This window comes from Somniosus microcephalus, chromosome 32 (genome assembly GCF_052327205.1).
Source record: "Somniosus microcephalus isolate GS21.2 chromosome 32, FLI_Smic_1.0, whole genome shotgun sequence".
Taxonomy (NCBI): Eukaryota; Metazoa; Chordata; class Chondrichthyes; order Squaliformes; family Somniosidae; genus Somniosus; species Somniosus microcephalus.
This window is the reverse complement of record NC_141018.1, coordinates 21,041,475-21,068,791: the sequence shown is the minus strand read 5'-3', so window position 1 is coordinate 21,068,791 and position 27,317 is coordinate 21,041,475. Positions and strand designations below refer to the sequence as shown.

At 46.7% G+C, this 27,317-nt stretch overlaps 1 protein-coding gene across 1 annotated transcript; it reads right to left on the bottom strand.

The window, feature by feature from the left end:
- Positions 1–386: 386 nt before the first annotated feature.
- Positions 387–27,317, bottom strand: LOC147097331 (uncharacterized). The gene is made up of 16 exons (XM_085971998.1): positions 27,251–27,317; positions 21,218–25,452; positions 20,966–21,162; positions 20,297–20,862; positions 19,949–20,238; positions 17,191–17,255; positions 16,212–16,363; positions 13,725–13,858; positions 12,804–12,868; positions 12,085–12,230; positions 9,538–9,662; positions 8,893–8,951; positions 8,007–8,152; positions 6,473–6,639; positions 6,266–6,355; positions 387–3,801 (listed from the first exon to the last, which is right to left on the bottom strand). The coding sequence occupies exons 1-16, from the start codon at positions 27,315–27,317 to the stop codon at positions 3,778–3,780; spliced, it is 6,528 nt and encodes a 2,175-aa protein (XP_085828124.1). The 3' UTR covers positions 387–3,777.

The following is a 27,317-nucleotide window of genomic DNA, read 5'->3' as shown; positions in this document are numbered from 1 at the left end:
TTAACAAAAGGTCCATTTGGCCCATTGTGTGCACCTGGAGTCAACAAAAAAACAATGGTATTTATAAGCCATGAGTGGAATAGTGGGAATATTTACTTTAATAAGTCACTTGCCACACAAGTATAGCCCACAGATAATATGAAAGCCTAGCCCAGCCCAGACTAATGGATGGTTAGACAATGACTGACTAAGCCACAGTTGAGCTTCAGAGAGATATTGACACACAAAAGGAGTCGGCGTTGCCTGACTGTTGGATGCAGTGTGTAGAAAAGGTAACCAAATGGGTTGGGTCAAGGAACCTTTTGCTAGTAAATCTCTTCTGTTTCAGTGAAGCCAAGGGAAAAGATTCACAATGAAGCCAAAAGATTATTCATAAATGCCAGCAGTTCAAATTTGTAAGAAATATTTATTCAATAGTACAGTGCATTTATAAAAAAAATACATGAGGTCCGAAAAATAAGTTTGTTTTCAATAAAGCACTTCATACTCTATCCTCTGAACTCTGGTAAAGTGTTTTATAAAGAAACCGTGGCACATTTTCACCAATTTTAATAGTGCTTCGAACAATAGCAAGTAAACCTTGCTCTCGCACAATTTCTTAAAAGCTGACTCTTAATTCAGTTCAGCATCACTGCCCCTGTAAACTCATTCACGATAATGTAGGGATGATAGTTAGACAACTATTTGGGTGCACCGATTGCCATGGTGAGATGTGATGATTCACCTTGTGATTTAGTCCACACTGCCACACAGCAGTAGCTGCTACCTTGAGGTGGTGACAAGTATATCGTACACATTTTATTGTAGATCATGCGTTTTAACAAATCCCTAGGGTAGCACATCTTACAAGGGTCTCATTGCCACTGCAAAGTGTTTACTGAGGCCTTCAGTCAACACATGGCATGGTGACCAAACTTGTGCCACAATGAATTGATCCACATTGTGTTGCGAAAACGTCGTCGCCCGTGACGCCACTGTGGTGGAAACAAAGGGCAGCAGCTCCTCCTTTAAGATGCAAGCCTAAAGCTATCTCACTGACTGAAGTGTGAGGGTCCTGAGTACGTGCACAGCTAAACGTTGGTTTTGACAAGAGTACACAGCAAGGGTTGGGCTGAAGCCTGAAATACTTGCTCGGAGCTTGTCAAACAGCATATTCGATTGAACACAACCTGCGCTCGGCAAAGTTAGCTCTAGCTGGTGTCAGCCAGTTCTATTTGAAAACTGGTCTCAACTAGTTTTAGCTGGTCTTGTCCTGAGTTTCTGTGTGTGTGTCTGCAAGAGGATTTATTTTCTCAAGTAAAGTGCAGGTTTTGAGCAACTGAGATTTTTTAAGGAACCTTAAATATTTTCCAGTCACAAAACTTATTTCAAACATTTTTGATGTGCATACAATAAAATGAGGCTATCAGTATATATTTTGAAGTGATTCGCTTTATCTATTGCGTTATTACAAGTTATCCAAGAAGATGTACAAGCTAAGATTTCTAGAACAGCCCTGAGCACAGTGATTTCAAATCAGAACAGCTCGGAGTCCTTTTTGAATCACAGTCTAAGGACAAGGGGTAAGCCATTTAGGACTGAGATGAGGAGGAATTTCTTCACCCAGAGAGTGGTGAACCTGTGGAATTCTCTACCACACAAGGCAGTGGAGGCCAATTCATTAAATATATTCAAGAAAGAGTTGGATCTATTTCTTAAGGCTAAAGGGATCAAGGGATATGAGGAGAAAGCAGGGACAGGGTACTGAATTTGGATGATCAGCCATGATCTCATTAAATGGCGGAACAGGCTCGAGGGGCCGAATGGCCTACTCCTGCTCCTATCTCCTATGTTTCTATGTAACACAGAGGCGCGGGTCTCTATAAGATCAGCATTGGAATGATACCCAGCCTAATCTGTAATACATTTCCATTGATAATATATGCCCACTTCCCACATTAGAATTATCCTTCTCCTCACTGAATGGCCACCGATCATTAATGGAGCTTTACAGTGACAAATGACAATACAAGACAAGTTTTTTAAAAATCCTTAAACATTAGCACGACCTGAAGTAAATATTCGCCACGAAACATGACACAATCTGCCCTTATACTTTATATCATTACAGATCAACAGCACTGGCAAATGTGAGTGTGCCTCGTATCATTGGCACACTCATTCTGGACACCTGAGCCTTGCAGTTGTGCGGAGAGTTACTGGCGCATGAACGCTTAACGCAAAGGTTTGAATTTCCTCGCTTCGCTAGTTAAACGGTTGACATCCCCCGCAGAGAGGGGAATTCCAGACTAGGCATTTTTAATAAATATTTTTTTCTCCTAAAGCTCAAAAGACAAGACTTGTAACATGTGTATAAAGCGCTGAGGAGCGCTTTGATAATTAAAATAAGGGCATGGCATAGAGTCCTACATTAGGTAGTATATAAAGGTTGGCCATCTTCACATTTAGTGTACTTTCTTAACAAAACATACTCTTAGGAAACCAGCTAGAGTATAGGAAAGGTCGTGGATGCATGCCCTTTGACACCATCAGTGTCAAATCACATTTCCACCTCTTCACAAGGCTCTTGGTTGTAACAGTCTCATGAGGCGAATTTGGTTCCTTTTTGCTGGGATTTGGAATGTCTACCGTTGTCTATACCTTGTTACAAAAAGTAACCCCTTGGCCCTGAAAGACTGCCCAGTTCGATCAAGGGTCAGTTATACAATTAGGATAACAATGAGTCTGTACAGCAGTGTCATGTGCAAAGAGCATCCATTTTCTGAGTATTAGAGAGGAGCTTAAGGTCCTTTTGCTCAGGTCACGTTCTGTGCTATTGGGAAGACTGCGAGCATCTGGGTTACCAGAATGACAGCTTCTGCAGAACAATGTATCTTTGATTAAAAAAAAACCTGATGGATAATAGATCTCCTGCTTCCTGGAACTCCTGAAGATCGTGGCATGTAATTTTGCTCGCAGCCGCAAACGTGAGGGAAAAGTTGCACCTATCGCTGACGTGCTGAACACTCTCTTAAAATCTCATTTCATCTGGATGCTTGTAGCTGTACTGAGCCACAGACTTGCTCTCAACTGCCTGCATTTTTCCCATTAGTATCCTAACCTTTCAATCACCCAGCAAATTATTCTCCAACCTACTCCTGCGTACATAGGGCTCCAGTTTGGCTTCTTATTTTAAACAGTGCCATGCATAAGGTACTCGTTAAAATATGGCTACAGTTTCATTGAGTGCGAGTTGCCCGCTGATATAAATGGTTTATAATAATAATATAATATAATAGAGATGGACACATGCTCAATAGCTTCCAAACACAAACCCAGTGCATTACTTTCTGGGTGTTTTAGTCACTAATTCATCAGAAATTTGATTTATGTTGACTCCATTTTGTTGACACAGAGGAAGCAATTAGCAGTTAAGAGGGAGGACTTTACAAAATGGATGCACATTCAACTTTTGAGACAAAACTACCAACACTAATGGATACTGGACAGGTCCTGCCCTTACAGCATCACAAAGATATGTTTTCCACTGTGGTGAAAGTGTTCAGCGGTTGCCAAGTAACCACCGGCTTCGAAACGGCAGCCATCTTGATGTGAAAGAGTAACTCTGCAGCAGCGTGATAACGACTCACTGCACGTGGTTGCTCATGTGTTAAATTAATCCGGGCAGTCTGTTAGATAAGCATTGTTGACAATACCCTTCATATGTATTCTTCATAATCCATGTCAGTTTGCTCCTCTCAACCCAAAGTCCTTGATATTACTCGTCTCGATTTCTCATCAGTGGAAGTTGTATGATCGGCCCTAAAGGGAGACAAATGAACCAGTGTTACACGTTGGCACCGTCACATTCAAGCAATAAGGTGCAGACTGGCAACTAATGTTCTCTCCACGGGACTCAAAGGGTCTGACGTAAGAAAACTACTAGGCACTTGGTCTAAGCATTAAACAAAGCTTTGATCAACTGTTTTACAACATGGAGGTCTAGTTGTGTCCTTCACTAGTTCCTGTTAAGAATGTCCTGCGCAAGCTGGGCCCGTGCCCGAGTATTTATACTCTCCCTGGACAGCGCCACCCGCAGGCCGCTCAGTTGATTCATGTCAGGGTCGATTTGGACTTCTGGCCGGCCAAGAGGTCCCTGCCATTCTGAAGCCCCGGCCTCATTTAAGTTTGGCAGGCAAGCTGCATACGCCAAACTGGGGTCGTGAGGCAGCTTGCTGCTCTTTGGCCTCAGGGATATCAACCGGTTGGTGCTCGGAGTAGGGGTAGGGGGTGGTGAGGCGATGCCCCCAGTATTTTAGTGGAGCCAGTAGGCGTGTTTCTATTCCTTCCGGCTCCACAAAACATCAATTAAAAAAGTGTTTTTTTGGCCGTTTGCCGCTCGGAATGCCAGTACTATTGGACGGAGTGTCCACATTGGAATCTCCGCTTATGCGTCCAGTAATAGGGGTCCTAACTAGGTCATTCGGACCCCGATTTGCATGAGAAACAGGCCACCCGCTTGTTTCAGGCAGGCGACTCGGCCACCCGTAGGCCTCTTTGAAAATAACAGCAGGCCGGCTGTCAGAGGCAAATTCCTTGAATGACATCTACGAATGTTTCCTGCATCATAGAATCCTACAGCACAGAAGGAGGCCATTCAGCCCATTGTCCCTGTGCTGGCTCTTTGAAAAGAGCTATCCAATTAGTCCCGCTCCCTTGCTCTTTCCCCATAGCCCCGCAAATTTTCTCCCCTTCAAGTATTTATCCAATTCCCTTTTGAAATTTACTATTGAATCTGCTTCCACCACCCTTTCAGCATTGAGGTGCTGCAAACACTGACAATCACTGCACAAAGGTGAACGCTTGCACCCAGGCTCTCCAATGACTCCCTCCATATGCTTATGGAGGGAGTCACAGCACGCAGGGAGGTTCTCATCCCTTCCAAGGGCGGAAGAGACCTCCCCAGGACACCAACTTACCTTGCACCTCCACCCAACCCTCTCTATCTACTTTATCACTTCCCCCATCTCACTAGCCACCCCTCACACTCACCCTCATCCTACTGCAAGCATACCAACTAACAACACACAAGGGTAGGCACTTTAGAGGTTTAGCCAATGTCCATGTGAAGTTTCTGGTAATGTGTTGTCATACAGTGAAATCTCTTTTCCCAAAAGTGCCCCTTATTGGACAGATCTGAGCGCCCCTTGAGAAGTGTCTTACTGAGTTCCAGTGATTGTTCAGTCATAACTTCCCCCCCACCTACCCACCCCCGCGCTATAGTGATGAGTGTGCATGGAATGGCTTGGATATTAAAGGGATACTGCACTGTGCTGGTGTCAACCTGGCGCATTATGTGGCAGCCAGCGATTACAGTGTCGTGAAGAAAATCTGGCCATGGTGATGCCATCGCTGGCCTCCCGGCTAGCAATTTTATCAGGGGCTGATGCCGTGTCCAGTGCAGCATCAGGTGATGGCGGCGAAGGTTGGTGATGTTGGTGTTGGGGCTGATCGTGGAAGGATTCGGAGGACCAAGATCTGATTGTTTCATTGGCTCCGATGTTGCTGGAATAGATGGCAGCGGCAGGTGAGATGACAGAAGTGATCTGTCACTGGTGAGAGAGGTTCTTCCAATGAGGTGGCACTGGACATACAGTTGGATCTAAAAACTTGTAAGCTAAAGAAATCTCTATGTGTATTAAAAATGCAGTAACCAACATTTTCTGCGCTCTGAAACTCACCATTTGCAACATGGCATCCTTGACACCACTTCTGCAGCTGCCAGCTTTTCACAAACATCAGAGCAGACCCACAGCACGCCAGGTTGAGCTGGCGTGTTCCCCGAACAGCGGGTAACCCGTGGGGGTGAAGGTAAAATTAGAAGTAAGCCTCAAAATACTCTTAAATTGGCTCTTAACAAGCCATTTAAGTAGCTGAATTGCCTCCCCCGCTGCTTGGTGTCGGGTCAGTTCTCCGCTGACAGATCCGACACCTGGGAGACTCGCGTAGAGGTGGGTTGACAGCGGGTTTCCTACCCGCTGTCAATCTTTGCGATTTTGACAGCGGCCCTTCCTCCAAACCCGCCCCCTCAGTGCTATTAAATTCGTGGCCTAAGTATCAGATAGCTGCAGTACTGAATCTGCCTAGTTTTAAAGATTAAAGCGGTAAGTGAGTCAATAGCAGGCGCGACCCAAGGTGACTCCTTTGCGTACACAGGGCTGCAGTGATAATTAAAGGGAAATTACCGTAATGGTCCGCACTGAGTGAAGGCAAAGTTGACACTTACCCCAAACATCGGAAGTTTCATATCCAAATCGTCAGGAGCTTCCAACTTGAAGGCATTTGCCACTTTAGAACAATAACCGGTCTTCACAAACTGCAGAAAACAAAGAGAAAACGCGTTTAAATTCTCCATTTCATGGTTAAAGTGCTATCGTGACTATTGCTTGCAAGCACGGACCACTGGCCAACTCAGAAGATTTCATGGACTCACCAGAACAATGAGGAATGGGAGTACGATGATAGCCAATCCACCCAGGACAATGATTGCAATAGCATATCCTGGGAAGGGTCTTCCTAGAGCTGGCTGGTTAACTGTGGTTGTAGCTGCAGGGGTGGTTGCAGCTGCAGGGGTGGTAGCCGCTGCAGGGGTGGTAGCCGCTGTGAATGAAAAGCATTTTGCTTAATGTACCTGAGCAAAATAATGTACTCGGTTCTCTCAAATCAATTTAGTTGGTAGCTAGCAGCACAAAAAATATAGTTGTCTCTTATGCATTTCCCCCAAAGCCCATTTAAAATACGCACACAGAAATGGCTCTAATGGGTCGCATTCCCTTTTTAATGGTCACTGACGTTCATTAGAGGGATATAGAGCTAACTGCCATGTTCTTTAGCATGAACGGGTGTCAATAAATCAGTTTTGAGGGGGCAATGATAGCATCATTCTGCCCATAATCCACTATGCTCCATTAAGTATCAACAAAAGATCAAAGGCCAATTTTCCTTGGCCGAAGGATGCTGCTTCCTTCTATAGATACACTAAGGACATATTGTACGTTACTCCGAGTAGAGTTTAAATACTGTTCCCAAGATGCTGATTATTCTCTTTCCCTGCACCATGGACAATGTCTGATTTCAAGTGTTTGTCTTTAAATTATGACAGCGCCACTGGCTGTAACAACTAAGCGCAACACCTTTATGATATAATTCATCTCGAGAGACCCCTGTTATTCATTAAATATTAATCTAATTCATCTTTCAGATGAGAGGGTAAACCGAGGCCCCGCCTGCCCTCTCAGGTAAAAGATTCCATGGCACTATTTCGAAGAAGAGCAGGGGAATTTGCCCTGATGTCTTGGCCAATATTTATCCCTCAACCAGCACTAAAAAACAGATTATTTGGTCATTATCACATTGCTGTTTGTGGGATCTTGCTGTGAACAAATTGGCTGCCATGTTTCCTACATTACAACAGTGGCTACACCTCGTGAAAGGCGATTTATACCGGGGTACATTTTGCAGAGAGCTTTACATGGCAGGAATATGTATCGGGCATTCCGGCCTGATTCATGTTTCACACCAGTTTCTGTCCAATAAAAACAAATGGGCCCAAAACTGCATGGAGCACTGACATCTGTGCCGGGTTCGGTCAGAGTCAGGCGGCACGCTCCACCAGATTACCGTCCGTGCCGTGAAGGTGGACGTTCAACCTCCTCGTGCCCAAGCGACCCATTCCAGGCACCAAGACCTTGCGGGTGAAATCCAACCTTGGCGGGGGGGGGGGTCGCAGAACGGGCGGTTGATGGATCGGCCGCCCATTTATACACTTGCCCGCCCAATTTTCCTTGACTTCAAAAATCGGGCGGGGCGTTTAATGGGCGGTCAATCTGCCACCTTCCATTTTACAGCCCACGTCAAGATTGGATTTCAGCCCCATTGACTCAAATGTTTTCGTACAGTAAAGTCTCACAGCTTAATACTATGTACAAAGAGATGAAGTGTTTTTTTATTAAGTAACTGTAACGTACTTGTGTTCGTAAGGAAGTTCGTGTCCAAAGTTAAACCCGCACTTCTGAATGCTTCCGTGTTATTGACTAGTCTTTGGATAACATCTGATCTATTTGTTGTTCCTGATGTGAATACTATCTGTGTCGTGGCTATAATAGATCCACTCCTAGATAGTTAGAAAAAGAAAGAAAGGCGTTGGCTACACATTTATTTGACAAGAAATTCTTTCCTCCATATTTTCCTACATTACAACAGTGACTGCACTTCAAAAAAGTACTTCATTGGCTTTGGGACGTCCGGTGGTCACGAAAGGCGCTGTATAAATGTGAGTCTTTTTTTTCAATTGATCGATGGAACCTGCTTACCTGGCCTTCATGCCCTAACTAAGAGGGGAAGCACGCAATCTGATCCCCGACATCTGCCAGTGCCCCTTTGAGCCAGCCGCGACAAAAAGGTTAACTTGTCCTCCAGCAATTTAGGATTAGGAAAAGGAGTAGACCATTCAGCCCCTTGAGCTTGCTGGAATCATTGTGCTGCGGGTGGAATCATTCATTTGAATGAACAAGGATTCACGGGCAGGCGCCCAATTTTCAACGTAGTCCTAAGCTGTAGGCCACAGATGAAAATTTACCCCCCCCCCACCCCTTCAAAAAGAGAAGGGGCAAAGGAAAGAAATTGGAAAGATTTATCTTTGCAGATATTGGGGAAAAAATGACTATAATGGTCTCATTCTATCTTGCAGAACCTAGATGAGTTGACACCATCGATGACACCAACAACTTGGCTCTGCTAGTTGCAGACAATACCATTAACGGGAATAGGACAGTCATCTCATCCGCAACAGTGCGAACATGCACTTGTTACACTTTTCTTTCTTTTCGAGTGATGAAAGAGAATGGTACTTACGTAAACCTGTCGATTATCATTTCAATGAAGCCAGGATTGTTTCTAAAGATACCGTTCACCTATAGCACAAGAATAAAATGTCAGATGATTTAACATGGGCCCATGAAAAGCATCAGTGGACAGCACTTGAGTGAAGTAATTCAAACTCAAGGGCTGAACTGGTCAGCCCTTATGCCTTATTTAAAACTTTAAATTCAACTGAATTTTCTGTTACCGTTTTAAAATTTGAATCGAGTTCGCCGGTGTTTTAAACTATTGGGCCAACCAATCCTCCGATAGAGTTAGCGTGAGGATAGTAAGTACTGCTCATTCTGCCAAGGAACAATTACAGTAATTGCAATGCATGAGGGAGAGCGTAAAATTACATGTGATCAGTTTAACACTAAACAAGCCTGACTATATCAGCACTGACTGTGCCTGGTTGAGGGCTACGTGTCGGTAGATTTTAATATTATGCCTGTAAACCAACTGTGACCTTCGTGTCGTTTTCCCCTGTAAACTTGGGAGTATAATAAGCAGCCATAATTAAACACTGCGCCAAACAGTAACTAGAAATCTTACAATATTATTATTGCTAAAATATCTTGCAGCTTTAGAAAGTTTGCTTTATCTTCACACAGCGCCAGGTCTGAGTTCAGTACTTACCACATTTGTTACATTGTCGCGCAGACCTTTGAATTGAAGAGTTGATCTATTGGTTAAAGCAGCTTCGAAAGTTCTGTTTGGAAACCGAATCAGCACTACGAAATGGTTGAATGAAAAAGACTCACCTGAGGAAAGAAAAATGGCAACATGTCAGGCCTCAGGTTACGCTTGCAGCTCGATGTCTTTCCAATCAACAAAGCCAGTCATTTTTTTTAAATTATGAAATTCAATCAATGTTTCAACACAAACTCCTTGTCCTGGGCAGTAGCGCAAAGTGGGCGAATAGGCAGCAACCATCCACAATGGAAAAGTAAATTGGCGGCGAGTGTCAAATGGGCTACTGATAGAAAAGTGCAACCAAAAACCATGACAACAGGAGGTTTATGGACAGGAAATGCATGCAAGATTTATGTATTTATAAAACATATGGAACGAGTATGACTCGAATCTGCATTCTTTGTGTTGCTCACCTAAAAGGATGTCTGGGTGAAATTGCTTTGTGCGATATTAGTGTGCAAAGGTTTAATGGCCCAGAAATTCGGGTCCCAACGCGTGAGCACGGACGGAGTACTCACGCGTGGACCCGATGGAAGTGCCGGAATCTTGCATGCACTACGCATGCGCGGGAAACCGGCATTTCCGATCCTCTGAACGAAGGGGTTCAGAGGTCGAACGCGTGCGCGCGGGAGTCTGCGCGTGCGCGTTGAACTTCCTTTGTTTTTACAGGTTTTTCCGTGCGTAAAGGCCTCTACATTTTACACATTTAAAAACCAGGCGTAAGGACTTCATTTTAAAAGGTAAGTGGTCAATTAATTAAAAGTAGAACATTTTTTCCACAGGTTTATTATTTTTAAATACTTTACCGTAAGGTAAGTGTATTTTTAGCCCCTTTTTTTATAAAATTATTTTTTTCGAAAATTTAAATTATTGTTTAAAATAGTTATTTAATGTTATTTATAGTTTATTTAAAAAGTGTGATTTAAAAAAAAAAATTATTTGAAGGTTAAGTACTGTTTTAGGGGCCGGAGTTTTCATAAGTTTGACAGTTCTTTCTGTCAATCTCATGAATGGGCTTTTCCCTCCTCCGATTGGTTGCCCAGTGCTCACGTGATCCCAGCGGACGCATCGCACTAACTACGCCGCTGGATCACGCAAGCACAGCGCGCCGGGAGCTGGACCGGGCCACAGAGAGGAAACCCACGCAGACTCAGGCCTCAACTAGGTAAGTGTAAGTCGGGGGCTTACACCCGCGGGAAGCCCCCGACACGAATTTCTGGGCCATTGTGTTTATGTGAAATTCACTGGTCTATTGAGCATAAGGGACTTTCCTAGGAATGTGATAAGCGTTCGTACACTAATGTTATCCAGCATGATTTCATCCCAATCATGTTGCCTTCTGAAGGACCATTTATTGGATTTGCAACCTAGAAAGGGTCATGGTTTTTTTGCTGCAGTTTTCTACATTACAACAGTGACTACACATCAAATGTACTTCACTGGCTGTAAAGTGCTTTGGGATGTCCTGAGGTCGTGAAAGGCAAGTCTATAAATGCAAGTCTTTCTTTCCTTTACAGTGTCAAAAAAAACAATTTGCAACTGCACCAATATGTGAACCAATGTACAATTTTCTTATTGACAAGAACAGTTTAGGAGATGGGGAAGTGTTTTGTCTATGACTTATACTCATCTACAAATATAAAAACTGTCAGGCAACACTCCAGCTTTTCTGTTTTTCATGCGTTCCCTTGTTTGAAAGTGAGACAAAGTGAAAGAACACTATGGAGGCAGGGCTATCCTAGCATTCATTGCGACAGTGACAAACCTCTACTGGAAAATGCATAGCATTCTTGGCTCTTGAGTCAGACGGTTCGAGCCTCACTTCTGAGACTTAAGCACCTAACCTCAGCTGACAGCCAGTGGGGTACTGAGATATCATTCCACAGATCTGATATTGGGTTGTCAGTGGCACAACTGGATGTTAATGATAACAACAACAACTCGTATTTAACTAGCGCCTTTAATGTGCCAAGGCGCTGCACGGGAGCGTTATCAAACAAAATTTGACATCAAACCACATAAGGAGATAATAGGACAGGTGACATCAAAGAGGTAGGTTCTATGGAGCGTCTTAAAGGAGGAGACAGGGGTAGCGAGGCGGAGAGGGTTAGGGAGGGAATTCCAATTGAAGTACAGCAGTTCTCCCAGTGCCCTGGCCAACATTCTATTCAACTTAACAACAGAAAATGCTGGAAAAACTCAGCAGGCCAGGCAACATCCGTGGAGAGAAAATAGAGTCAACGTTTCGAGTCAAATTCTTTGTCAAGACATTTTCTGTTGTTATTTCGGATTTCCAGCATCTGCAGTATTTTGCTATCATTCTATTCAACTTATCAGTTTTCTGGGGATCTTCCTCTGTGAGTTTGCCTACATAACAACAGTCACTGGACATCAAACCATGTTTTTTTTTTGCAGATGAAGCACTGTGAGATGATTCTGTAGCTTGCAATATATAAATGCAAGTCGCCACTTACACACCCTGGCACTTACCATTTACACTAATGCTGGATATGATGATGTCAAAACTCGAAGTGTTAACATTATCGATGAGTAATTGCTGCAGGATTGGTCGGTTTTCTGTTTTGGTTGTGTTGATCCGGACATGTGCAACCACCTGCACCATCGTCGAAGCGTTGCTGAAATATAAGCGAAAACATGACAGTCAGACAGTTGGTCGCTGGGCTGACTCCTCTTTGCTAAGTTGCTGAGACGTCCATTTCAAAATGGCCTGCCCACAACACTTGCATTAAATAATCATCAGATCTACAGACTGGAATCAAAGCCTGAGGAAGCAGGCACTCTTAAAATAGAACTTTTGCTTTCTATGTATCTTAGTGCAATAAGTGTATCTTAGTGCAGTATATACCTTAATGCAGTATATATTTCTTAGTGCAAAACATATACCCTGGTGCAGTATGTGTAACTTAGTGCAGCATATATCTTAATGCAGTATATGTATCGTAGTATCTTATGTGAACTTGAAGTATATATGTTTTAGTGCAGTATATGCATCTTAGCACAGTATGCGCTCTTTAATGCAGTATGTATACCTTACATTATGTGTTGTTAGTGGCCGTTCAATAATGAAACTCAAATGTTTGCCGAAACATTACCCCCTAATACACTTGGCTACCCACCCCTGACACGCGCATCCACACTCGAAAAAGGGGGCAAAACCCTGCGCATACGCACGGTTAAAGGGGACATACCTGAATGTGACAACAGAATTGGGCAGCACGTTTGGGTCAAATCCCGATGTGAGAACCGATGTAAGCTGTTTAATCAGAAGAAAATGTCAGTTGGACAAACTGTATACTTGCTGTTTGAGATTTCCAATTAAGAACATAAGAAAGAGGAGCAGGAGTAGGCCATATGGCCCCTCGAGCCTGCTCTACCATTCAATAAGATCATGGCTTATCTGATCTTGGCCTCAACTCCACTTTCCTGCCTGTTCCCCATAACCCTTGAGTCCTCTGTTTTTCAAAAATCTGTCTATGCCTTGAATATATTCACTGACTCCGCCTCCACAGCTCTCTAGGGTAGAGAATTCCAAAGATTCACGACCCTCTGAGAGAAGAAATTCCTCCTCAACTTGGTCTTAAATGGCCGACCCCTTATCCTGAGACTATGCCCCCTAGTTCTAGACACTCCAGCGAGGGGAAACAACCTCTCAGCATCTACCCTGTCAATCCCCTTCAGAATCTTGTATGTTTCAATGAGATCACCTCTCATTCTTCTAAACTCCAGAGAGTATCGGCCCATTCTACACAATCTCTCATCATAGGACAGCCCTCTCATCCCAGGAATCAGTGAACCTTCGTTGTACCGCCTCCAAGGCAAGTATATCCTTCCTTAGATAAGGAGACCAAAACTGTGGACAGTACTCCAGGTGTGGTCTCACCAAGGCCCTGTACAATTGTAGCAAGACTTCCTTACTCTTATACTCCAAACCCCTTGCAATAAAGGCCAACATGTCATTTGCCTTCCTTATTGCTTGCTGTACCTGTATGCTAGCTTTCTGTGTTTCTTGCACGAGGACACCCAAATCTCTCTGAACACCAACATTTGAACGTTTCTCACCACTGTTGGACAAATTGAAAGGAAAGTATTGGCAACTTGTTATTACGTACCCAGTCAATAACTTTAGTTTGCAGGCTGATAAAATCACTGGCAGTATTGTTGTTGAGGTTTTCTGTGAAAGTCTCATTTTCTATCACAAAGGAAATCATCAAAGAAATCGGCTCCAGATTGTCCAGAGTGATATCTAAAGAATAGATATTAAAACACAGTCAGCTCATGAAACACTAGCTTGAGGTATGGTAGCATAGTGGTTATGTTAGTGGGGGAGTAATCCAAAGACCTTAGACTCATGATATAATAGACGTGAGTTCAAATCCCACCATGGGATTTAAATTCAGTTAATTAAATAAAAAGCTAGTATCAGTAATGGTGACTGTGAAACTACCGGATTGTCATAAAAACCCATCTGGTTCACTAATGTCCTTTAGGGGAGGATATCCCCTGCCCTTACCCAGTCTGGCCTATATATGACTCCAGACCCACAGCAGTGTTGTTGATTCTTAACTGCATTTGAAGAAGGCAGCTCGCCACCACCTTCTCATAGGGCAATTTCCCAAATCCCATGAATGACAGCTTCCATGCTCAAAGGGAGTGACGGTCGAGAAATGGCAAGCCCACTGACCTTGATTTTCCATTTTATTTAAATTCTGGGGTAAGAAAGAACATAAGAAATAGGAGCAGGAGTCGGCCATTTGGCCCTTCGAGCCTGCTCCGCCATTCAATGAGATCATGGCTGATCTTCTACCTCATCTCTACTTTCTTGAACTATCCCCATATCCCTTGATTCCCTTAATATTCAAAAATCTATTGCTCTCTATCTTAAATATACTCAACGACTGAGCCTCCACCGCCCTGTAGGGTAGATAATTCCAAAGATTCACCACCCTCTAAGTGAAGAAATTTCTCCTCATCTCAGTCCTAAATGGCCGACCCCTTATTCTGAAACTGTGGAGCTTGACGCAACAGTTAGCAGGGCAAAAGTTCTACCACTGACTGAGCATTGCTCCAGGTCACAGTGAGAGGGTCACCAAGAAAAGTTTCTGCGTGCAGGAATGCTTGGACTCTTGCAGGGAGCTTCTCCCACACTCCTCCCAAAGCAAGCACCGAGTATGCTTGTAGGGATGAAGTAGAGTGGAAGGAAGCTCTTGCGGAGCACAAACGGCGGCACAGACCAGTTGTGCCAAATGGCCTGTTTCTGTGCTATGTAATTCTATACTCAGGTTATACATTAAAGTTTTTTACTATGTATTTTCTGATAAATTAATAGCCAATCAAACATTAACATCTCTTGAAGCAAAGCCAACATGGAGTGTGTCCATGAGATTTAATCAAGATCTGTGCTTCTCCAAGGAGTACAACAGGGTTGAGACCAGGTTTTGCCTTATATTAATGCAGTGGGAAGCTCTTCTAGTGGTCACCCTTTGAAGTGATTATGCAGATGTGAGGGTTAGTTCCCCGACAGGATACTCCTGGCGTTGCCGCACTATTCCCATATCTCTTAATTCCCTTAGTTCCCAAAAATCTATTGATTTCTGTCTTAAATATACTCAACGACTGAGCCTCCACAGCCCTCTGGGGTAGAAAATTCCAAAGATTCACCACCCTCTGAGTGAAGAAATTTCTCCTCATCTCAGTCCTAAATGGCCGACCCCTTATTCTGAGACTGTGACCCCTGGAAGGATGTTCTTGCCATGGAGGGAGTGCAGCGGAGATTCACCAGACTGATACCTGGGATGGCAGGAATGACGTATGAGGAGAGATTGGGTCGATTGGGCTTGTACTCGCTAGAGTTTAGAAGAATGAGAGGGGATCTCATTGAAACCTATAAAATTCTAAGAGGACTAGACAGACTAGATGCAGGAAGGCTGTTCCCGATGGCGGGGGAGTCCAGAACCAGGGGTCACAGTGTAAGGATAAGGGGTAAGCATTTAGGACAGAGATGAGGAGGAATTTCTTCATCCAGAGAGTGGTGAACCTGTGGAATTCTCTACCACAGAAGGCAGTAGAGGCCAATTCATTAAATATATTCAAGAAGGAGTTGGATATATTTCTTAAGGCTAAAGGGATCAAGGGATATGGGGAGAAGGCAGGGACAGGGTACTGAGTTTGGATGATCAGCCATGATCTCATTGAATGGCGGAGCAGGCTCGAGGGGCCGAATGGCCTACTCCTGCTCCTATCTTCTATGTTTCTATGTTCTAGATTCCCCAGCCAGGGGAAACATTTTCCCAGCATCAACCCTGTCAAGCCCCTTAAGAATTTTATATATTTCAATGAGATCACCTCTCATTCTTCTGGTATCTAGGGAATATAGGCCCAGTCTACTCAATCTCTCCTCATAGGACAATCCCCTCATCCCAGAAACCAGTCCAGTGAACATGGCACCAGCAGCGGCGCATATTGCTGCCCGGGAGGCCAGGAATCTTCGTTGCACTCCCTCGAATATATCTTTCCTTAGGTAAGGAGACCAGAACTGTACACAGTACTCCAGGTGTGGCCTCACCAATGCTGCATATTTTGCAACATGTAGCACTTACTATCAGCTTGGATTGACGCAGGATCAACTGTTAGGTTTCCTAGTGTGCCGTTGCTCACCACTTTTGCAAACAGCTTTACCACTTCTGAACTAGATGGCGGAATGGAATCATTGTTGTAAACCAGGGTACTATCAACGTCAATGGATCCATTCCTGAAAAGAGATAAATTATATAAATCCTGTTAATATATTAATTGGAATAGCCTTTTGATTTCACATTCAGTACTATTTTGAGAACTGTATTATTAGATGAGAGGATGGAGCTTTCAAACAGCAAGTACTGGTATGCTTTAGAATGGCCAGTCTTGCTTTTAGTTGTGATTTATTCCCACCACCACCAAAATAAGTTGCACCCCCTTTATTCCTAAAGAAAATGGTTAAAAGTGTAAATCCAGTGGTTGGAGCATCAGTGATTGCTAACAATGATTATTTATGAATCTGGATGTTCTCTGGGCATTATGTCACTTCCTATTTGTAAGTCCCGCCTTCCAATCTGAGAATTATATTTTCTAATCTTACATATATTGCGACATTTTGCCTTTTGGACAATTCTGCATCAACCAGAAATAAAGGTAGAAAATCTTTGCACCATCCATCTTAGGTTGTGTTCCTAGTAATTCACTTGCGAGTGAAGTGTAGGCTCAAGTGAGTGGGAATTTTCTATATGTGTTATTACATTCTTTTTGCGTAGGGAATGCAGTTCCTATCTACAAGCCGCACCTCTGCTGTGTCACAATTTTATTTTTGGCTTTTTTTTGGGGGGTTAAAATTTATCATTGGAATTACTACGCCAACATTCCCCATTCAACTGTATTATGTCAACCATCTTGTTGCAGTTGCAAGGCTCTGGGCACTAGGCAGCTCTGTGGAGCAAGTTTCTGAAGTCTATCTCCAAACTCTGTCATTAGCTTGTAGATAAACAGAACTTATATTCATGATCTGACCATGACCAAGAGTGGTAAGCTGAGCCCTTTGCTTACTTGAATCTGTTGATCCTTACTTCGCGAAAACTTTTAGGTGCCGTTTTACGGAATATCGGTGTGAGCTTTAAAAGAAAGAAATATATTAGGATCCAGTTGTAATCATTTTTATAACTAATCAGTGATATTAATATCTTTAAAGTTCTTTGCTTAAGTGTCAGCTGTGGCTCAGTTGGTAGTGACGTGAGAAAACTACTAGGCCCTAGGTCAGAGTATTAAACAAGGCTTTAATCAACTGTTTCACAACATGGAAGTCTAGTTATCCTTCACTAGTTCCTGTTTACAAAATGTCCCTGAGCAAGCTGGGCCCGTGCCCGAGTATTTATACTCTCCCTGGACAGCGCCACCAGCAGGCCACCCAGTATATTTCGTAAGTCCTTTCTACATGAATGGCACGATTTATGTCAGGTAGCACTCTCAGCTGTGGGTCAGAAGCTTGTGGGTTCATAATCCCTCTCCAGGAACTTGAACCACAGAAATCTCAATCTGACACTCCAATCCAGTACCGAGGGAGAGCTGCACTGTCAGCATTACTATCTTTCAGATGAGATGTTAAACTGACCAGATAATCTGCTTTTGTTTCGTTTTTGGTTGAGGTATAAATGTTGGCCAAGACACCGGGGAGAACTCCCCTGCTCTTTTTCAAATAGTACCAAGGGATCTTTTACATCCAGCTGAGGGGGCAGACATAGAGTTGTAGAGTCATAACGGCACAGAAGGAGGCCATTCGGCCCATCGAGTCCGTGCCAGCTCTCTGTAGAGCAATCCAGTCAGTCCCATTCCCCCGCTCTATCCCCGTAGCCCTGCAAGTTTATTTCCCTCAAGTGCCTATCCAGTCTCCCCTTGAAAACATCGAGTGTCTCCGCTTCCATTACTTCTGTTGGCAGCGAGTTCCAGGTCCTCACCACTCGACGAGTAAAAAAAGTTTTCCCTCTCATCCCCCCTGTATCTCTTGGCCAAAACCTTAAATCTGTGTCCCCTAGTCCTTGTACCATCAACTAGTGGGAACAGCCTTTCCCCGTCTAGCCTATCCAAACCCGTCATAATCTTGTACACCTCTATCAAATCACCCCGCAACCTCCTGTGCTCTAATGAAAACAAATCCAGCTTCTCCAACCTGTCCTTGTAGCTAAGATCCCCCATCCCCGGAACCATTCTGGTAAATCTCCTCTGCATCCTCTCAAGGGCCTTCACATCCTCCCTAAAGTGTGGTGACCAGAACTGGATGCAATACTCCAGTTGTGGCTTAACCAGCGCTTTATAAAGGTTCAGCATAACTTCTCTACTTTTGTACTCAATACCTCTATTTATGAAGCCCAAGATCCCATATGCTTTGCTAACCACTCTCTCAATATGTTCTGCCACCTTCAGGGACCTATGCACATTAACTCCCAGGTCCCTCTGTCTCTGCACACTCTTTAAAACTCTGCCATTAAGTGTATATCGCTTCTCCCTGTTCCTTTCGCCAAAATGCATCACCTCACACTTCTCTGTATTAAATTCCATCTGCCACTTGTCTGCCCATTCTGCTAGCCTTTCTATGTCCTGTTGCAGTCGATTGGTATCATCTTCACTGTTTGCCACACCCCCAAGTTTGGTGCCATCAGCAAATTTAGAAATTGTACTCTGTATTCTAATATACAGGTCATATATATATATATATATAATATCAAAAAAAAGGCAGTGGCCCCAGCACTGACCCTTGGGGGAACACCACTGTCTACCGTCTTCCAGTCTGAAAAACAGCCATTTACCACAACTCGCTGTTTTCTATCCTTAAGCCAATTCCTTATCCAAGCTGCCACTGACCCACCTATTCCATGAGCCTCAATTTTGTTAACTAGCCTTCTATGTGGTACTTTGTCAAATACCTTTCGAAAATCCATGTAGACAACATGCATTGCATTCCCTTCATCAATCCTCTCTGTTACTTCATCAAAAAATTCAAATTAGATTAGTCAAACATGATCTGCCTTTTACAAATTCACATTGGATCTCCTTAATTAGCTTAAATCTCCCCAAGTGCCAGTTAATTTTTTCCTTGATTATTGTTTCTAAAACGTTACCCACCACTGATGTTAAACTGGCTGGCCTGTAGTTACTAGGATTGTCCTTACACCCTTTCTTGAACAATGGTGTCACATTTGCCACTTTCCAATCCTCAGGCACCTCCCCTGCATCTAGGGAAGATTGGAAAATTATGGCAAGCCCTTCCGCTATCTCCTCCCCCAATTCCCTTAGCAACCTGGGATGCAAGCCATCTGGACCAGGCCACTTGTCCACTCTAAGCATACCCAGCCTTTCTAGTACATCCTGTCAATCAATTTTCACCCCTTCACACGATTTAATGTCTCCTCCAAAGGACGGCGCCTCCGACAGTGCAGCACTCTCTCAGTACGGCACTGAAGTGTCAGCCTGGGTTATTCGCTCAAGTTTCTGGAGTGGGGCTTGAACCCACGACCTTCTGACTTAGAGACGAGAGCGATATCAAGTGAGTCATTGAGGGCCCTCCCATCTGCAACGTTTTCAAGGATAAAAAGCAAGCAAGCCCAGTGCCAAAATATAGCAGGAGAAAGAAAAAACATTATTCATTTAGAATATCTACAAAATTAGACAGAGGAAAATCTCCATTAAATGAGAAAAATAAGATAGAGTACATTAAAAGCCTATAATAATTAGACATTCACTTTGTAGAGCATCAGAAAATAAAATTAACATCCATTATACAAATGGTTTACAAGAGAACGAAGAATCTTACTGAATCTTTTAGTTGCTGAGCAAGATCTTGGAACTGGGATGATGCCGGATTATTTAATTCATTTGTAAAACGTTTATTTAAACTGAAAGACAAGCGTGTTGTAGGCCCTGCTGGTGGTGGTGTAGGTTCAGTTGTTGCTGCGCCGGCTGTTGTTGCTGCAGCTGTTGTTGCTGCGCCGGCTGTTGTTGCTGCAGCTGTTGTTGCTGCGCCGGCTGTTGTTGCTGCGCCGGCTGTTGTTGCTGCGCCGGCTGTTGTTGCCACAGCTGTTGTTGCTGCGCCGGCTGTTGTTGCTGCGCCGGTTGTTGTTGCTGCGCCGGTTGTTGCTGCAGCTGTTGTTGCTGCGCCGGCTGTTGTTGCTGCGCCGGCTGTTGTTGCTGCAGCTGTTGTTGCTGCGCCGGTTGTTGTTGCTGCGCCGGTTGTTGCTGCGCCGGTTGTTGTTGCTACAGCTGTTGTTGCTGCGCCGGCTGTTGTTGCTGTGCCGGTTGTTGCTGCGGCTGTTGTTGCGGCAGCTGTTGTTGCTGCGCCGGCTGTTGTTGCTGCGGCTGTTGTTGCTGCGCCGGCTGTTGTTGCTGTGCCGGTTGTTGCTGCGGCTGTTGTTGCGGCAGCTGTTGTTGCTGCGCCGGCTGTTGTTGCTGCGCCGGCTGTTGTTGCTGCAGCTGTTGTTGCTGCGCCGGTTGTTGTTGCTGCGCCGGCTGTTGTTGCTGCGGCTGTTGTTGCGGCAGTTGTTGCTGCAGCTGTTGTTGCTGCGCCGGCTGTTGTTGCTGCGCCGGTTGTTGCTGCGCCGGCTGTTGTTGCTGCGCCGGCTGTTGTTGCTGCAGCTGTTGTTGCTGCGCCGGTTCCGGTTGTTGCTGCGGCTGTTGTTGCTGTGCCGGTTGTTGTTGCTACAGCTGTTGTTGCTGCGCCGGCTGTTGTTGCTGCAGCTGTTGTTGCTGCGCCGGCTGTTGTTGCTGCAGCTGTTGTTGCTGCGCCGGCTGTTGTTGCTGCAGCTGTTGTTGCTGCTGCAGTTGTTGTTGCTACAGCTGTTGTTGCGGCAGCTGTTGTTGCTGCGCCGACTGTTGTTGCTGCGCCGGCTGTTGTTGCTGCGGCTGTTGTTGTTGCTGCGCCGGCTGTTGTTGCTGCGCCGGTTGTTGTTGCTGCGCCGGTTGTTGTTGCTGCGCCGGCTGTTGCTGCGCCGGCTGTTGCTGCGCCGGTTGTTGTTGCTGCGCCGGTTGTTGCTGCGCCGGTTGTTGTTGCTACAGCTGTTGTTGCTGCGCCGGCTGTTGTTGCTACAGCTGTTGTTGCTGCGCCGGCTGTTGTTGCTGTGCCGGTTGTTGTTGCTGCGCCGGTTGTTGTTGCTGCGCCGGCTGTTGTTGCTGCGGCTGTTGTTGCTGCAGCTGTTGTTGCTGCGCCGGCTGTTGTTGCTGCGCCGGTTGTTGTTGCTGCGCCGGCTGTTGTTGCTGCGCCGGCTGTTGTTGCTGCAGCTGTTGTTGCTGCGCCGGTTCCGGTTGTTGCTGCGGCTGTTGTTGCTGTGCCGGTTGTTGTTGCTACAGCTGTTGTTGCTGCGCCGGCTGTTGTTGCTGCAGCTGTTGTTGCTGCGCCGGCTGTTGTTGCTGCAGCTGTTGTTGCTGCGCCGGCTGTTGTTGCTGCAGCTGTTGTTGCTGCGCCGGCTGTTGTTGCTGCAGCTGTTGTTGCTGCTGCAGCTGTTGTTGCTACAGCTGTTGTTGCGGCAGCTGTTGTTGCTGCGCCGACTGTTGTTGCTGCGCCGGCTGTTGCTGCGCCGGCTGTTGTTGCTGCGGCTGTTGTTGTTGCTGCGGCTGTTGTTGTTGCTGCGCCGGTTGTTGTTGCTGCGCCGGCTGTTGTTGCTGCGCCGGCTGTTGTTGCTGCGCCGGTTGTTGTTGCTGCGCCGGTTGTTGCTGCGCCGGTTGTTGTTGCTGCAGCTGTTGTTCCTGCAGCTGTTGTTGCTGCAGCTGTTGTTGCTGCAGCTGTTATTGTTGCTACGGCTGTTGTAGCTGTGGCTGTTGTTGCTGCAGCTGTTGTTGCGGCGGTGGCTGTTGTAGCTGCGGCTGTTGTAGCTGCGGCTGTTGTTGCGGCGGCTGTTGTTGCTGCGGCTGTTGTTGCGGCGGCTGTTGTTGCTGTGCCGGTTGTTGTTGCTGCAGCTGTTGTTGCTGCAGCTGCTGTTGTTGCTGCAGCTGTTGTTGCTGCGGCTGTTGTTGCTGCGGCTGTTGTTGCTGCGGCTGTTGTTGCTGCAGCTGTTGTTGCTGCAGCTGTTGTTGCTGCAGCTGTTGTTGTTGCTGCAGCTATTGTTGCTGCAGCTGTTGTTGCTGCAGCTGTTGTTGCTGCAGCTGTTGTTCCTGCAGCTGTTGTTGCTGCAGCTGTTGTTGCTGCAGCTGTTGTTGTGACGGCTGTTGTTGCTGCAGCTGTTGTTGCTGCAGCTGTTGTTGCTGCAGCTGTTGTTTCTGCGGCTGTTGTTGCTGCGGCTGTTGTTGCTGCGCCGGCTGTTGTCACTGCAGCTGTTGTTCCTGCAGTTGTTGTTGCTGCGGCTGTTGTTGCGGCGGTTGTTGTTGCTGTAGCTGTTGTTGCTGCAGCTGTTGTTGCTGCAGCTGTCGTTGCTGCGCCGGTTGTTGTTGCTGCAGCTGTTGTTCCTGCAGCTGTTGTTGCTGCAGCTGTTGTTGCTGCAGCTGTTATTGTTGCTACGGCTGTTGTAGCTGTGGCTGTTGTTGCTGCAGCTGTTGTTGCGGCGGCTGTTGTAGCTGCGGCTGTTGTTGCAGCGGCTGTTGTTGCTGCGGCTGTTGTTGCGGCGGCTGTTGTTGCTGTGCCGGTTGTTGTTGCTGCAGCTGTTGTTGCTGCAGCTGTTGTTGCTGCGGCTGTTGTTGCTGCGGCTGTTGTTGCTGCGGCTGTTGTTGCTGCAGCTGTTGTTGCTGCAGCTGTTGTTGCTGCAGCTGTTGTTGTTGCTGCAGCTATTGTTGCTGCAGCTGTTGTTGCTGCAGCTGTTGTTCCTGCAGCTGTTGTTGCTGCAGCTGTTGTTGCTGCAGCTGTTGTTGTGACGGCTGTTGTTGCTGCAGCTGTTGTTGCTGCGCCGGTTGTTGCTGCAGCTGTTGTTGCTGCAGCTGTTGTTTCTGCGGCTGTTGTTGCTGCGGCTGTTGTTGCTGCGCCGGCTGTTGTCGCTGCAGCTGTTGTTCCTGCAGTTGTTGTTGCTGCGGCTGTTGTTGCGGCGGTTGTTGTTGCTGCAGCTGTTGTTGCTGCAGCTGTCGTTGCTGCGCCGGTTGTTGTTGCTGCGGCTGTTGTTGCGACGGCTGTTGTTGCGGCGGCTGTTGTTGCGGCGGTTGTTGCTGCGCCGGTTGTTGTTGCTGCAGCGGTTGTTGTTGCTGCGGCGGTTGTTGCTGCTGCGGCTGTTGTTGCTGTGCCGGTTGTTGTTGCTGTGCCGGTTGTTGTTGCTGTGCCGGTTGTTGTTGCTGTGCCGGTTGTTGTTGCTGTGCCGGTTGTTGTTGCTGCAGCGGTTGTTGTTGCTGTGCCGGTTGTTGTTGCTGTGCCGGTTGTTGTTGCTGTGCCGGTTGTTGTTGCTGTGCCGGTTGTTGTTGTTGCGCCAGTTGTTGTTGCTGCGGCGGTTGTTGTTGCTGCGGCTGTTGTAGCTGTGGCTGTTGTTGCTGCAGCTGTTGTTGCGGCGGTGGCTGTTGTAGCTGCGGCTGTTGTTGCGGCGGCTGTTGTTGCTGTGCCGGTTGTTGTTGCTGCAGCTGTTGTTGCTGCAGCTGCTGTTGTTGCTGCAGCTGTTGTTGCTGCAGCTGCTGTTGTTGCTGCAGCTGTTGTTGCTGCGGCTGTTGTTGCTGCGGCTGTTGTTGCTGCGGCTGTTGTTGCTGCAGCTGTTGTTGTTGCTGCAGCTGTTGTTGCTGCAGCTGTTGTTGCTGCAGCTGTTGTTGCTGCAGCTGTTGTTGCTGCAGCTGTTGTTGCTGCAGCTGTTGTTCCTGCAGCTGTTGTTGCTGCAGCTGTTGTTGCTGCAGCTGTTGTTGTGACGGCTGCTGTTGCTGCAGCTGTTGTTGCTGCGCCGGTTGTTGCTGCAGCTGTTGTTGCTGCAGCTGTTGTTGCTGCAGCTGTCGTTGCTGCGCCGGTTGTTGTTGCTGCGGCTGTTGTTGCGACGGCTGTTGTTGCGGCGGTTGTTGCTGCGCCGGTTGTTGTTGCTGCAGCGGTTGTTGTTGCTGCGGCGGTTGTTGCTGCTGCGGCTGTTGTTGCTGTGCCGGTTGTTGTTGCTGTGCCGGTTGTTGTTGCTGTGCCGGTTGTTGTTGCTGTGCCGGTTGTTGTTGCTGTGCCGGTTGTTGCTGCAGCGGTTGTTGTTGCTGTGCCGGTTGTTGTTGCTGTGCCGGTTGTTGTTGCTGTGCCGGTTGTTGTTGTTGCGCCAGTTGTTGTTGCTGCGGCGGTTGTTGTTGCTGCGGCTGTTGTAGCTGTGGCTGTTGTTGCTGCAGCTGTTGTTGCGGCGGTGGCTGTTGTAGCTGCGGCTGTTGTAGCTGCGGCTGTTGTTGCGGCGGCTGTTGTTGCGGCGGCTGTTGTTGCTGTGCCGGTTGTTGTTGCTGCAGCTGTTGTTGCTGCAGCTGCTGTTGTTGCTGCAGCTGTTGTTGCTGCGGCTGTTGTTGCTGCGGCTGTTGTTGCTGCGGCTGTTGTTGCTGCAGCTGTTGTTGTTGCTGCAGCTGTTGTTGCTGCAGCTGTTGTTGCTGCAGCTATTGTTGCTGCAGCTGTTGTTGCTGCAGCTGTTGTTGCTGCAGCTGTTGTTCCTGCAGCTGTTGTTGCTGCAGCTGTTGTTGCTGCAGCTGTTGTTGTGACGGCTGTTGTTGCTGCAGCTGTTGTTGCTGCGCCGGTTGTTGCTGCAGCTGTTGTTGCTGCAGCTGTTGTTTCTGCGGCTGTTGTTGCTGCGGCTGTTGTTGCTGCGCCGGCTGTTGTCGCTGCAGCTGTTGTTCCTGCAGTTGTTGTTGCTGCGGCTGTTGTTGCGGCGGTTGTTGTTGCTGCAGCTGTTGTTGCTGCAGCTGTTGTTGCTGCAGCTGTCGTTGCTGCGCCGGTTGTTGTTGCTGCGGCTGTTGTTGCGACGGCTGTTGTTGCGGCGGCTGTTGTTGCGGCTGTTGTTGCGGCGGTTGTTGCTGCGCCGGTTGTTGTTGCTGCAGCGGTTGTTGTTGCTGCGGCGGTTGTTGCTGCTGCGGCTGTTGTTGCTGTGCCGGTTGTTGTTGCTGTGCCGGTTGTTGTTGCTGCAGCGGTTGTTGTTGCTGTGCCGGTTGTTGTTGCTGTGCCGGTTGTTGTTGTTGCGCCAGTTGTTGTTGCTGCGGCGGTTGTTGTTGCTGCAGCGGTTGTTGTTGCTGCAGCGGTTGTTGTTGCTGCGGCGGCTGTTGTTGCTGCGCCGGTTGTTGTTGCTGCGGCGGCTGTTGTTGCGGTGGCTGTTGTTGCTGCGGCGGCTGTTGTTGCGGTGGCTGCTGTTGCTGCGGTGGCTGTAGTTATCACTTGTGTTGTACTGGCAGTAGCCGATGCACTAATTTGTTCCATAAGGAAACCTGTTGGAAAACAATTTTGGTGCATTTATTTAATTTGACATGTGGGTCTTGTTGCACAATTAGTAGCAGCTTGCAAAGTAACAGTGAGGCCTCCTCGCGCTGTGACATCTATCAGATGACACAAGGATCCTAACGGTTCTCCTTCATGTGTTAGATTCCCTTGGTATGTAACGGAAGGACTTCCTCCTTTCAAGATGCAAGATGCTTTGACCGACTTTGAGATGGACTTTGTGGCAAAACAGGGAAGCCAGAGTAGGGAGCGAGGGCCCCAGTCTCCAGCAACCTCTCCCGGGTTACCCTCAAGAAGCGAGTCAGCCTCAGGGCAGGCATGATTCTTTGGCAAAACCCCTTATGAGAAGACCTGGATAAACAGGTGGTGATGAACCAGCCTGTTAAATGTGCTCTTGGATTCAGGCATCCGAAACAGCAAGGCAGTTGGCACAATGCCAGTTGCTCTGTGTAGGCCTCTCCAGCAGGCAGAAACAGATGCCTTGGAGGCAGTGCAACGAAGGTTCACTTGATTGATCCCTGGGGTGAGAGGGTTCTCCTATGATGAGAGATTGAGTAGATTGGGCCGATACTCTCTGGAGTTTAGAAGAATGAGAGGTGATCTCATTGAAACATACAAGATTCTGAAGGGGATTGACAGGGTAGATGCTGAGAGGCTGTTTCCCCTGGCTGGAGAGTCTAGAACTAGGGGTCACAGTCTCAGGATAAGTGGTCGGCCATTTAAGACTGAAATAAAGAGAATTTGTTCACTGAGAGGGTTGAGAATCTTTGGAATTCTCTACCCAAGAGGGCTGTGGATGCTGAATTGTCGAGTATATTCAAGGCTTAGATAGATAGATTTTTTTGGACTCTAGGGGAATCAAGGGATATGGGGATGGGGCGGGAAAGTGGAGTTGAGGTCGATGATCAGCCATGATCTTATTGAATGGTGGAGCAGGCTCGAGGGGCCATACAGCCTCCTCCTGCTCCTAGTTCTTATGTTCTGGGCCATTGAGGAAATCTCTCGAGAGTTTGGACGTGCACAACTGGAAGGCATTGCTGGGTATGAGGAAAAACGCACTCAAAGGATTTGGTGGGACTTCCACTGATGATTGCTTCAACCAGCCTGATATTTTGAGGCAATTGAATTACATAGAGGGAGATTTTGAGGCCTCCCGCCTAGCGGAAGTGGGGTGGCAGGTGCCCCAAGAATAATGGGGTATGACTTCACCGCACTGGGCAGCCGGAAACATAGAAACATAGAAGATAGGAGCAGGAGTAGACCATTCGGCCCCTCGAGCCTGCTCCGCCATTCAATGAGATCATGGCTGATCATCCAAATTCAGTACCCTATCCCTGCTTTCTCCCCATATCCCTTGATCCCTTTAGCCTTAAGAAATATATCCAACTCCTTCTTGAATATATTTAATGAATTGGCCTCAACTGCCTTCTGTGGTAGAGAATGCCACAGGTTCACCACTCTCTGGGTGAAGAAATTCCTCCTCATCTCAGTCCTAAATGGCTTACCCCTTAACCTTAGACTGTGACCCCTGGTTCTGGACACCCCCGGCCATCGGGAACATCCTTCCTGCATCTAGTCTGTCTAGTCCTGTCAGAATTTTATAAGTTTCAATGAGATCCCCTCTCATTCTTCTAAACTCCAGCGAATATAAGCCCAATTGACCCAATCTCTCCTCATACGTCATTCCTGCCATCCCAGGTATCAGCCTGGTGAATCTTCGCTGAACTCCTTCCATGGCAAGAACATCCTTCCTCAGATAAGGCGACCAAAACTGCACACAATACTCACAAGGCCTCCTGACTCGGACACTTCCAACACGCAAGCCTACGACGGTCATTGGACCCTCGGCTGCCAT